We start from the raw sequence: 11,852 nt of genomic DNA, 5'->3' as shown, positions 1-11,852 counted from the left end.
CGGCGGCAGGAGTCTTTCATCCGCTCTCGCAGTCCGCTCCTCGCTGCGAAAGTCCCTCCTATCGATGGCCTCTCCCATGGCTTGAAATGTTTGCCGGCAGCACGATTCTACCTCCGACTCCCTTGGTACGGTCTACGAATCTATCTGCGAGCCGAATACGTAGAAAGCTGAATGGTATCGTCCTCGGGAGGAATTCGTAACCTGTTGGTCGTGATCCGAAGATACCCCAGAATCAGCTCGCAAATTGTGGCCAGCACAAATCCGGGCTCCCATATACCCCAGGCTTCCACCAATTCGGTTGGAGACTTCCGTTCCTTCGATCCTCGGAACTGCCCTCTGCCTAGGCGGATAGAAATCGAGTTCTCACCCAGGGGATTCCGAGAAATCGACTCCAGAACATACGACAACCCCAGAACGTCCCTCGCTGAATGATGCTGAAAAATCGCTCGAGGGAAAACCACGACATCAGGTCATTTATTCACCACTATCATGACAGCGTTCGATCTCATTCGCTTATAACTTACTCCATCTAAAGAAAAACCTGCCGATAGTGAAGCGATCGAGCAAGCACAGCTGTACCCGTTAGGAAACGTCGACGGGAGCAGCAGGTCTCCAGTCACCATTGGCTCACTCAGAAACCGTGTACCATTGTGCATGTTGGCTTGATACTTCAACGACGGATCACCGCGGGAACGACGTCCCAAGCTCTCACTGACTGTTGATTGATAATATATTTTATGCTAGGCCAAATAACATTCAGGTCATCATTTTCTCGGGCTCTTCCATATATTCGCGGAAAGCTTCCAGGAACTCTGCAACGTCCGTGTCGCTCATAAGTCGCGCGTCGAACGAAACGGTCACCGTCATCAGGGTGTCAACAGTACGAGCTGATGTGAAAACCTGACGGCCCCCACCAACGGCCATAATAGCTGCTTGAGGAGGATTTATGACAGCGGTGAACTCCGTGATGCCGAACATTCCGAGGTTGCTGACGCTGAAGGAGCCTCCCTCGAATTCGTGGGGTTTCAATTTGTTCTCACGAGCTTTCGTAGCGAGCTCCTTAATCGAGTTGCTGATTTCACTCAGTGATCGTTGGTCGGCATCCTTGACGATTGGAGTTATCAATCTGCGGCAAAGAATCCATCAGACGCGAGAAAGGACTGTTCGTGCGGCGGAGGCCAACAAGAAGCTGGTCATACTTCAAGTTATATAGGGACCCCTCGAGTGAGAGGATAGAAAAAGCATGAAACGCTAATCTCACCCGCTGTCGGTCGACACCGCCACGGAAATGTCGACTTTTTCTTGTTGCTTGCCGTCTTGGCTCTGGGAATCCCACGTCACATTGATCTGAGGAACTTTGCGTAGCGCCAAAGCTACGGCTTTCACAACGAAGTCGTTCACGGATACCTGGATCGCAAGCCGGGAATGATCGTTCGGTCGAGAATAGGAGTATACATTAAAGCATATTATGTCGCTCCATAGGCGACTTGATCCTCCACTTGTTTCGTCTGAATTCGCTCCCTCACCTTCACGTTCATTTCGGCGAGTTTTTTCCTCGTCTGAAGAACTTTACCCACAGAAACCTCGTAACTCGTATAGCTGTGTGGTACCGTTGATTTTGAGAGAGACAAGCGTTTCGCAATGGCACGTCTCATGTTGGTGAGTTCGATGTCCTTGTAAGCAGGCTCTGGTGGGGGTCCGACCTCAGCAGATGGGCCCTTAGCTTGTTGGGTCGCTGAAATCCCAGTCTGGGCTGCTTTCGAAAGCGCGGCTGCCCCACCTGAAATAGAATCCGATCCTCAACTTTCGAAATGCAGAGATATCCCACATGCAATTCCGCTGTATCTGTATCCCGATTGACCGAATCGGGGATGTATTCATTCTGACCTGATTCTATGAAACGCAAGACGTCGCCCTTGAGCAAAACATTGTGGGGACCAGTTGCTGGAACCTGGGATGCCTGGAGGTTGTTCTGAGAGAGCAGAAGTTTCACAGCAGGACCGAGTAAATTCAAGTTTGCTGAACTGCTCGGGCTCTGGGCGACGGGAGTTGCACGTGGGACTGGAGCGGGACTAGCGGCCGTCGGTGGGCCGGGGGCGCTAGATTGCGCAGCTGCCGGAGGCGCGGTATCCGCCGGAATGTTCACATCTTTCCAGTCTTCTCCTTCCTCGACCATGATCCCTGCAATATAGAATTGAAGGTTCAGAGCTCCTATTTTCCGTTCTGTGCCGGTCTTGTTCCATAGGCGGAGTATCAGCCCACAGGGTGAGAGAAGTCGCGCACCGATAAGTGTATTGATGGGAATACTTTGATCACCGCTAGGCGCTATGATTTTCGCCAGAGTTCCTGGTTCTTCGACTTCGAAAGCTACGACGGCTTTGTCTGTCTGAATCTCGCAGAGAACATCTCCCGGCTGAATGGCATCGCCTTCGTTCTTCATCCATCGAACAATAACTCCTGCAAAAGAAAGCTTTCAAATCATTGAAGCCGAATGCAACATCCTCAAAATTTATCGCGCCATTCACCATATCAACGTCGATTATTTCAACTTCCCGAGGATTCACCCTCATCAAATGTATCGACTTCCATAAAAAATAATGTTTGAATTGATTGAGGTCGTACTTCCGTTCACTTGGATTCAATTGCCCTGATCCGCGAACGATCGGCAATCATTAATAAATAGTCGGTCGGATGTTTCTTCAATCACTCAATGATTCACGGGCTCGAGAATAGCCCATCAAAGATATCCAGAACAAGGTGGATCGGCGTAGCGATCTCTCAATATCTACACTGCCTATGCGTCCGATACCAGAATCGAACATTGGAGGTCATACGGCGATCATCGCCGTCGACAGGCCATAACTGTACCTTCGGTCATGGTGGGTGACAGCGACGGCATCCGCAACTGGATACCGTCGATTCCTAAAACGATACGAGTTCTGTGGATACATCGCGCGTTCGGAGCGAAAACTTTGGATCCTCGAAGAGCAGCGCGAACTGCAGGGCCGAACATCCCGACGACCATGGTGCTCTAATGCTCTGTGTTGTTGATGGCCTGCCCGGAGAGAATTCAGCCTCAGCGGCGGCGCCAGCACAGAGGACAAGAAAATGGTGCTGACGACAAAATGGCGCCCTTTCGGAAGCTTTTCGCGCACTCTACACCGGTGCGTACGATTACCGGGATACTATTGACGCGATTCGAGCTGGCGAAGCGACAAAGCCGACGACCGACGGGACTGAGGAGGGAGGGGGGTGGTTGGAGAAATTATTTCGCTTCGGCGCCGACAACTTTATAGAGCTAAGGTTCGGGGTCCAAGCCCATATTGTTCGGGCTCCTCGGAGAGAGGTGTGGGACGATCGCCCAATCTTCCGAGCAGTTCCTGCGATTGGGGAATTCCCAATTCCTCACCTTGACTTTTTGCCGGAAGGCCCATCGATTCGGGTCGAGGCGCCTTCTCCCGGACTTCCAGGTCATGTCCAACTTCGTAGAGTTCGCCGCTGCTCCGTCGTTGCCCGTTAGAGCAGGAAAGAGAATGCATCCTATTTTTTTAACCTCAGATCACGTGGTGGATCGTATATTCGCAAGTGAATCCGCTCAGAATGGACGATAATTTTCGATGATTGACATTATTCTTATAATTCCTGATGCAGTCGTCCAACGAGCGGAATTCCAATACGACTCACCATTGGGTAGTGCACTGCGTTGCGGTCATTTCAGCAGAGCGCTCTTTCGTCCCGGGAGGTCTTTTCCTACGAATTCGTGAGCACCTACAATGGGTCGCACAAATTTCTAAGGAAATCATGTTTCGGCATCTCTGCATGCAACACATACTGGCATGAATTTGGAGGTTTCAGACGGCAAGGTTTTTCCTCGATCACTCCGAGAGCGATCCGAGATGAGGAAGAGAGTCTCACGGGTGCAATTGTCGCCCTCGATGTTCCTTACCGAAGATCCCTCGGTCTAATCCTTGAGATCCTCGCACTTTTCGAGTACGATGATCAACGGCGCCGTCAAGCCGTCATTATCGGAGGCTTTCGAGAGTCTGCGGGACGCTCGGAAACCGGATCCGAATTCCTATAGAGGGATTTCAGGACCACCATTCGGGAACCCTTGAAATAGCGCGCGGGCGAGGCAAGCCCCGAGTGACCCTGAAACCTATTGTATTCGTCGGGAAAAACGACCCGTCATCTTTGCCGTGCCGTCATGTCACATGTAATATCAGATTGAAAGCAGCCGCATTGGGGAGAGGGCAGCGTGCCGAGTACTCACGGTATCGATTCTGCTGGCAGAGGACAATATTCACGGAAAATCACGTGGATGATTAAGCGTGGGTGACTCCGCCATCATCGCTAGCGAGCTCTCGATAGATGTTCGAAGACCAAATCTACCTCTCGGTGAAGATGAGTCACGACGTGCGTGAATCCCAAATCGGCATCATTCCTAACAGCAGATCAGTGTGCTCTGCTCGAACTCGATTGGAACCGATGCGATTCGCAGGGCAGACCGTGGTTACGTCTCGCGGGGACCGCGTTCGGAGATCGGAAGCCTCTACCGATACGGAAATCGTGGAGCCAACATTCGCTCCGAAGAAATGCTTCACCGTCCAACGCAAGCGAGCCATCTGAAACCCGACCGTCAACATCAGGGCATCTCGAGACTCCACATCATAAGTCGGAACGGCCACAAAAAAATGGATATGGACTGGAAGAAAGTCTTGAAAGACTCATCGGCCTCCTCGCGACCGATTGTCGTTGATCAGGGGCGTGATGTGCTCCCAATAGACGTCTATCTCAGCTCATTCAGCTGCGGAGGTCTTATGACGCGGTAGCGTTCTGGTGGAACTCGATACGACGTTCTTTCCGAATTTCGCTCCGGAAGTTGCTTTCGATGCGGGCGAGTAGGGAGGAAACAATCGACAGGAAACCAACAATCGTGATTTTCAAGCTTCGAGCAGGCATGTTGTTTCCGAAGGGAACTGGATTAGCCTCTTAGTATAACGAATCGTTTCTCCATCTCGGCCGAGTTGCCGAATCCGTGATCCATGGCTGAATGTTCCCCGTGACCCATGACCACAATACTTGCTTTGGAATCTGGGACGAGAGCGTAAATAAGCGATACCATCTTTCATTGTCAATTGTCAGTCTCTCTGCGCAGCATGCCGCCGTGAGTCAATGCGATGAAAATGAATAGCTCGAGATCATGAGGAATGATCTAAGCGCTCTCAAAGGGCTGGAGATAAGAGCGAGACGTATCGAGGCGTTCAAGAGGTATCTCTTGGAGCCGTGTTCAAGGCTCCTTGTCTCTGCGGAAGAGAGGAATCGATCCATTCGGAGTTTAGATCGTTGCATCAGCAGAAAGAACGATATCAACACGGAGAACGAAACTTTCCCAGATCATCCTAGCAACGAGTGCTGGACAGAAGAATTCATCCTCTCCCGCCTCGTGAGCCATTGCGCCAGCCATACGGAGCGGCCTTAGCGCCGAGGGTCAGGATTCCCCCATCAGAGATTGGGGTGGTGTTTTGCGCGAATTTGGCGCCACGGCTCAGATCTTAGCGAGCGCGGTAATAAGGCTCAGCATTTAGTTTGACTCTTGTAAGAAACACGTATTCATCCCTCCGAAAGAAAGAAAACTTCTTTCAACTTGTGTTCGCCGAAAGATAATCTCGCGCCGTTGAAGGACCTGGATTTTCCTCAATAGACTGGGGAGCCGAGAACTACGTCACGTGAGTATAGTGAAGTTCGATGGAGATACGATACAGTCGTTCCGCCCTTGCCAAATTTGTCTGCGTGGATCTGAGCGATAGAGCAGGAAACGAGGAAACGTCCCTCATTGGCCATTGAGATCTGGGATCCCTAGAGGAATTGAGGGATGTTGTTAAAGGTCGAGACATTTAAAATTGCATCATCGTGTTCTCTGACCGCGAGCGGACCTCAAGCAGATATCAGCGACTGTGGAGTCCCCTGACCGCCGTGTGAGCCGCGAGTTCAGACCCCGGACTCCCGGCGCTTATCTGAAAGCTTCTGAAGACATTGTGATCGCTTCCGTGACTACCGACTCGACCATATTGCGAACTTGCCAATGATGCGTCGTCAACCAATTCCAGAGGATGTCCGATACGAGCGCCCGGAAACGTAAACAGGGAGATGACAATGCGAAAGCCGCAACGCGCAACACCCGTGAATGGGTAAGTTGACATGCATCGAATCACTGCGAGAAATATCTTGCGCTCTTGAACTCAGTCAGTATCGCGATCGTGGAACGGGGAAATCGTGTCAGATTGCTAGCGAGGATCTGATACTCGCTCTAAGGACCGACGTGTCGGCACGCTCCTTGGCGTGAGCAGCGAATCACTCCGAGGCCCGAAACTCGCTCGAATCTTGAACCATCATCAATTCAGTCGCGCCGAGAGCTTCCAGCGAAACCAGAATGCAGATATTCATTCCATCGGGATCCTTTTCTCGAGTTCGTACTATCCGCCGATTCCACGCATCGAGTCATTGACGGTGCCGCGCAAGGCGCTGACGTCAACGACCACGACTTGACGTTCGAGTCGTGGCAAGGGCTCCGTCACAAGGAGGCGTCAAAACGGTTTGAGCCGTTCCTGATGCTAACGACGATTTTAAGAGACCTCTCTGTCGCGTTGTGAAACACGAGCCGACACAGGAAACGACGCTCCTTCGCGATTGTTTCCCGACATGTACCTAGCTCGGAGCGCTCAGCCGCTCTGGCTCCGATGTTTCCTCGTCCACGCACAACGTCAAAACACAGGTGGACCGCCCGATTGCAACAAATGTAGTGCGCGCTCCTTTCCGCAGTTTGAAGCGCCCTCGCAGTGCGGTCTCTCGCTGGTTACGCCTGAGTTTCATGGGCTAGACGTGGCTGTAGAACCAATCTTCATGAACTAGAGTGGACCAATGGCGCGCCGAAAGACGCAATTGGTGAGTGTTTTGGCACGAGGGACGTCGAGCGATCGACACTGGTCCGAAGGAATTAAGTCTGTGGACTACGGCGCCTTTCGGCGGTGACACGGAGCCGGTGAAGAGCAAGAAAATCCCATGGTTGCTGCTGAACATCCGCTCTCACGATGCCTCGAAATCGGGAGCGATTCGACTCAAGAGGAAAGGGCGAATAGTATAGACTGAGTCCGGGTCGTGAATGTACTTGTGGTATATACTCATGCCGCTCGCTCCGGGACAACGCGGGTTTCGGTTTAGGTTCCGGATTACATATCAAGCAGAGTATGAGCGGAATTGGTGTCTCTTCTCAACCGATCAAATTGTTGGGTATCCCCCTGCGTCACAGCTGTTCTCTGACAGGCGTACTTTTCGTGCTCTGTTGACTTTCATTTCATTTCATTTATTACATAGGGATGAGTATGGGCATGGAACCCGCAAGCCCTACCGGGCCGCATTTTAGCATTGCTTCTCTCGATCCGACTTGATTAGTATCCTGTGAATTTCTTCATTCGATTCCTTTGTTCAGTTGCTTGCAGTCGTCGGCTTGCTCGAATGATGTTCTCAGCCAGAACTTGAGGCTCTGATTCTCTCTCCTCAAACACCAATCGCGCTCCTTCTCAGGCGTTCTTAGCCCATGCTCAGTGGGTTTCGCTCTCCATGAATGCAGTCATACCATAAGGAAACGAAACACCAGGTCTGCTCGCGAAGCCAGCTGATCGTTCCTACCGTCATTCGCACGCAATTACCCATAACGACGAATCACTCGGCTTGGCGCGAGCAACGGTGCTGACGCAGATTATAGCCACGTTCTACTCTTCTGATGAGCGGACAAAGTCCTGTCATCTCTGAGACCATCTGCTGCATCAACTCTACTCTAGAGAATGGCTGTTCGATTCTCAGATTCCTTCCTGAGAGCCCGACTCGGGCTGACCCTCTCGAGGAGAGGCAAGGGAGAATTTTCGAACAACTCGACAATTCATGTCGTCCTGTCGAAGCTCACAGGTTCTACAGGTGCTCTAGACTGTACTCGTAGCGTGAATTGCTTGGGAATGCGACGAGGAAGCTCCTCTGCGGGTTCTGCTGCGTCGTACGCGGTCAATAACCCCTGGAGTATCATGAGCTCGGGACGACATTGACCTCCGTGATTATGCCAACCTTTCAATCGTTCTAACTCGTTCGTGTCAACGGATGCCTGATTGACGCTACGGATGCCCTCATTTTGAGGGGAGTTCCCCAAGCGGACGCTGAAACCGAATTTCCTCTCCTGCAGGCACTGTGTACCCCAGCCGCATTCTCAGACGACCCTGAAGCCATAGAGGAAAATGAAGCTTGTGATTACAGCATCAGGATCACCATGGACATGGCGAAGGCAGGAGAAGCGCCGCGTACAATAAGGATGTACGCTGACGGTAAGTGCTTCTCGAGAACTAAAGCGGAGACATGCATAGAGGCATCGCGGCTCTCCGTCGAGGCATTTCACCGGGATGTTCTTGAATGGAAAAAAATAATTTCTTCCAGGAATCTACGATTTGTTCCACCAAGGGCATGCTCGCCAACTCATGCAAGCGAAGTCTATGTTCCCTAACGTCTACCTCATCGTTGGCTGTTGTAGCGACGAAATGACGCACACTAGAAAGGGGAAAACAGTATGTATTCGAGCTCGAGTTTTCATCTGGAGCTCGTCCGGAGCGACTCCAAGTCTTCCTTACTTGAGACCCAAGATTTTTGATGCTCATTGAATCGCGAATTCTGGTGCGAGAATATCGCCGTGAGCTGGTACTATCGTTCTCGTTGCTGGTAAAGTGATCATGAAATGATTCCAGGTCATGACGGACTCAGAGCGCTACGAAGCTCTACGTCACTGCCGATACGTCGACGAGGTTGTACGGGACGCCCCATGGGTACTCACCGATGAGTTCTTGGAAAAGCACAAAATCGATTTCGTTGCACACGACGACCTGCCGTACGGCTCAGTGGGCAACGATGATCTATACAAATTGATAAAAGAGAAAGGAATGTTCGCCCCAACGCAGAGAACGGAAGGGGTGTCCACGTCCGACCTGGTTGCGAGAATTGTTAAAGACTACGATCTCTATGTGAGGAGAAACCTCGACAGAGGCTACTCCGCAAAAGAGATGAACGTCTCTTTCATAAATGTGAGGATCTTTGTTCAATCATGCATAGTCACGTCAATATTCATCAGGGCCTATCTAGACAACCATTGCTGCTTATTGTCCAGTCCGTGAAGTCTTGCTCTCTCCGACAACTCTGTCTCTGGATTCCAGGAGAAGAAATTCATCCTGCAAAACAAAATGGACGCACTTAAGAAGAAAGGCAACGACTTTGTCGAAAACCTCGGAGAGAAGAAACACGAAATCATAACGAAGTGGGAAGAAAAGTCCCGAGACTTCATTCACAGCTTCCTCGAGCTTTTTGGTCAGGACGGAGCCTTGGTGAGTGGAAAGAAATCTCTTCCGGGGAATATAATCGAACCTATCGAGCCCAACGTCACTCATTACCTCTTCCGAATGGCAGTGTGCGTATTTCCTGGATGTATTTCTCTGTTCCGAATTTTTCGTTTTCGGCTTTGACCGCTTTTGGTTTCTGTTCGGAATTCTTTTCTTTCATTGTGCTCATGCCTGCCACGTCCCCATAACAGATTAAGGTAATGAGTACTCGTTTTCTGTACCTTTTGCCGATTTTATGTATCATAGGATAGTATTGGTTAGATTTTTGACTCTCGGATCGATTACCGTTGCGGACGCTCTACAGCTGGCCGTTGGATGGAACAGTCCTGCTTCGGGTTCTCAAGCTGACGTCAGAGACGGAGCCCGTTCCTCATCGCCATCGACAGCACAGCTCGATTCCCTCTCCGCTCTCTCATCTCCGATCGGTGCCGAGGACCGAATGCCGCAAGTCGGCAGGATAGAATTCGAGGCCGACGACGGAGGGAGCTCCAGCAACACCGCTTCGAAATCTCGACTTGCCGGCGGCGGAATCTCAGCCGATGAAGTAGAACATTTCCAGTCTCCCTTGGCATCAAAAAGCAAGCTCCGAGAAGACACAAAAAGCCCCCCACCCTCGTAGAATCGAAACGAGCAAACGCTCAAGAGTTGAAATCCCACCCGAATCAGGAATCAAGGGAAAACGGAAAATGACCGAGCGAGCGCGCGAGGATCGAGCGAGCGATAGAACGGACTCTCCGATTGCATATAAGATTAATAGGACGTCGACATTTTCTTCGCATATGATGCGATAGCCACCCCAATGAATACACTGTGATGATTGAACACTCGGTGATGTAATTAATCTATTATTATGTCGGCTGCCCACCATGGAATCGTGTTCGGGCTCCCCGAACTCGAATCCGACGAGTTTCCTTCTAGCTTCTCGGAATTAGCTTTTAATTAGTCTCAAGGAAGGGGTCGATTCCGCCCGTAGATTCGCATCGATGGTAGTTTTGAAATGATTTCTCGTCGAGCACCGATGTCCGTTCGTCTCTAGAATCATCATGATGTCTGATTGCTATCGAACGGCGCTAGACTCAGCTCTTTCACGGGAAATGATCCACAAATCTGGATGAATCTGTGTGTTCAGGGTGCATTATGTTCTAGCTCCCAAATATCTCCCGACCTAGTTACCCCCATCCACAATCAATAATTACTGTCGCATACCGTCATGCCATCCATCCAAGCCTGGAATACTTCAACCTAAATCCTGATTTGTCGGCCCCAACGTTTAGATCCCTCTATCCTGTCTCGTCTGCGTTTTTCGTTCATGATTCTTTGGATTCTGCAGAACCTGCTTTGGAACGAGAGCAAAGGCCGCATCCGGAGTGCGCTGTCACCACCGGACTCACCTGTCGCCGCCGACGATGACGACGACGACGATGAGGGGACCCATCACGCGCAGCTCAGCCCAAGAGACGATGCCGATGACCGAGATTCTCCTCCGACGAAGCGAGGACGGAACCTTCATTCACCGTCGTCGACCATGAGCGACGATGCCTACGATTCCGGGGAAAGCGATCGATCAAAGAATAACGGAAATCGTAGACGCAAACGATGATACGCGGAGTTTTCTGGGCCGAGTGAAGGCTGTTTGAACAGTTTCAGCGACGAGTCCAGTTTCGAACAAAGACAGGTATACGAATGAGGCAACGCATTGCCCTCGACACATGTACGCATGGCTCTCGGAGGGTATTTCTTCACTTTGAGTGCCTTAGTATTGAGACGAGGCGAGATTTTATTTTCTCGTTGAATAGAGGGTGACCCTGACTGAAAGACTTTCAAACGAAGTTAGTTTTTCTCTTATAATACACGTCGAGCATTTGGTGAGAGTCTAGTGAGAATTTTCGACCAGACCGGATGCGACAGCTCTGGGGATTCAGTTGAGGATTTCCTGTTTTCCAGTGAATATTGTTAAAGACTGAAACGAAATAAACTGATGCAAAAACTTTACATTATAATGGCTTGTAGTCTTTAGGATCTTCCCCCCAGGGGGATTAAAAATAGAATTGAGGAATAAAACTGGAAACTAAGTACATTTCATGAAACTAAAGACTGCGTCAGTAGCGGGATGCGACCGCCGGCTCCGTTGGTATCGACGAAGTAGGCATAGTTTCACATGACGTCGGGGCTCGAGACCCTACCGATGGTGGAGCACTTCTGGACGGCAGAAATCTATCAAAAGCGAGGTACGCTAGAGTCGTTCCTCCCATTTTGCATCATTTTCGAGGACGCACAGATTCTATCAGCGGATGACTGCTTCCTAACGATCAGTAGCGCAGCCCCAAATAATCGTTTCAGTGAAGTCTTATGCCAGAGTGGGTTTCGAGAAATGTGAGTCCTTTGAACGGAACTGCTCCTCCCTCGAGATCAGTCCGATGTCAC

At 50.7% G+C, this 11,852-nt stretch overlaps 2 protein-coding genes across 2 annotated transcripts; one reads left to right on the top strand and one right to left on the bottom strand.

Moving 5' to 3' along the window:
• Positions 1 to 468: 468 nt before the first annotated feature.
• LOC100901884 (pyruvate dehydrogenase protein X component, mitochondrial) lies at positions 469 to 3,063 on the bottom strand. The gene is made up of 6 exons (XM_003745668.3): positions 2,869 to 3,063; positions 2,284 to 2,457; positions 1,888 to 2,181; positions 1,527 to 1,780; positions 1,262 to 1,407; positions 469 to 1,126 (listed from the first exon to the last, which is right to left on the bottom strand). The coding sequence occupies exons 1-6, from the start codon at positions 3,023 to 3,025 to the stop codon at positions 757 to 759; spliced, it is 1,395 nt and encodes a 464-aa protein (XP_003745716.1). The 5' UTR covers positions 3,026 to 3,063; the 3' UTR covers positions 469 to 756.
• Positions 3,064 to 5,585: 2,522 nt separating this feature from the next.
• Positions 5,586 to 11,420, top strand: LOC100907181 (choline-phosphate cytidylyltransferase B). The gene is made up of 7 exons (XM_003745540.1): positions 5,586 to 5,726; positions 6,108 to 6,188; positions 8,231 to 8,369; positions 8,479 to 8,606; positions 8,784 to 9,116; positions 9,246 to 9,413; positions 10,759 to 11,420. The coding sequence occupies exons 2-7, from the start codon at positions 6,111 to 6,113 to the stop codon at positions 11,026 to 11,028; spliced, it is 1,116 nt and encodes a 371-aa protein (XP_003745588.1). The 5' UTR covers positions 5,586 to 5,726; positions 6,108 to 6,110; the 3' UTR covers positions 11,029 to 11,420.
• Positions 11,421 to 11,852: the final 432 nt, after the last annotated feature.

This window comes from Galendromus occidentalis, unplaced genomic scaffold (genome assembly GCF_000255335.2).
Source record: "Galendromus occidentalis unplaced genomic scaffold, Mocc_1.1 scf7180000077484, whole genome shotgun sequence".
Taxonomy (NCBI): domain Eukaryota; kingdom Metazoa; phylum Arthropoda; class Arachnida; order Mesostigmata; family Phytoseiidae; genus Galendromus; species Galendromus occidentalis.
This window is presented reverse-complemented; position numbering and strand designations above follow the sequence as displayed.

What these genes read in the sequence shown, in the direction of transcription:
- LOC100901884 (XM_003745668.3), bottom strand. Translation starts at nt 3,025, where the DNA reads ATGGTCGTCGGGATGTTCGGCCCTGCAGTTCGCGCTGCTCTTCGAGGA. An exon ending in TCGCCGAAATGAACGTGAAG is followed by an intron (nt 1,408 to 1,526) that starts GTGAGGGAGCGA and finishes CTTGCGATCCAG; the next exon opens with GTATCCGTGAACGACTTCGT. An exon ending in GCGGTGTCGACCGACAGCGG is followed by an intron (nt 1,127 to 1,261) that starts GTGAGATTAGCG and finishes TCTTTGCCGCAG; the next exon opens with ATTGATAACTCCAATCGTCA.
- LOC100907181 (XM_003745540.1), top strand. Translation starts at nt 6,111, where the DNA reads ATGTCCGATACGAGCGCCCGGAAACGTAAACAGGGAGATGACAATGCG. An exon ending in TGAACGTCTCTTTCATAAAT is followed by an intron (nt 9,117 to 9,245) that starts GTGAGGATCTTT and finishes TCTGGATTCCAG; the next exon opens with GAGAAGAAATTCATCCTGCA. An exon ending in TTGGTCAGGACGGAGCCTTG is followed by an intron (nt 9,414 to 10,758) that starts GTGAGTGGAAAG and finishes TGGATTCTGCAG; the next exon opens with AACCTGCTTTGGAACGAGAG.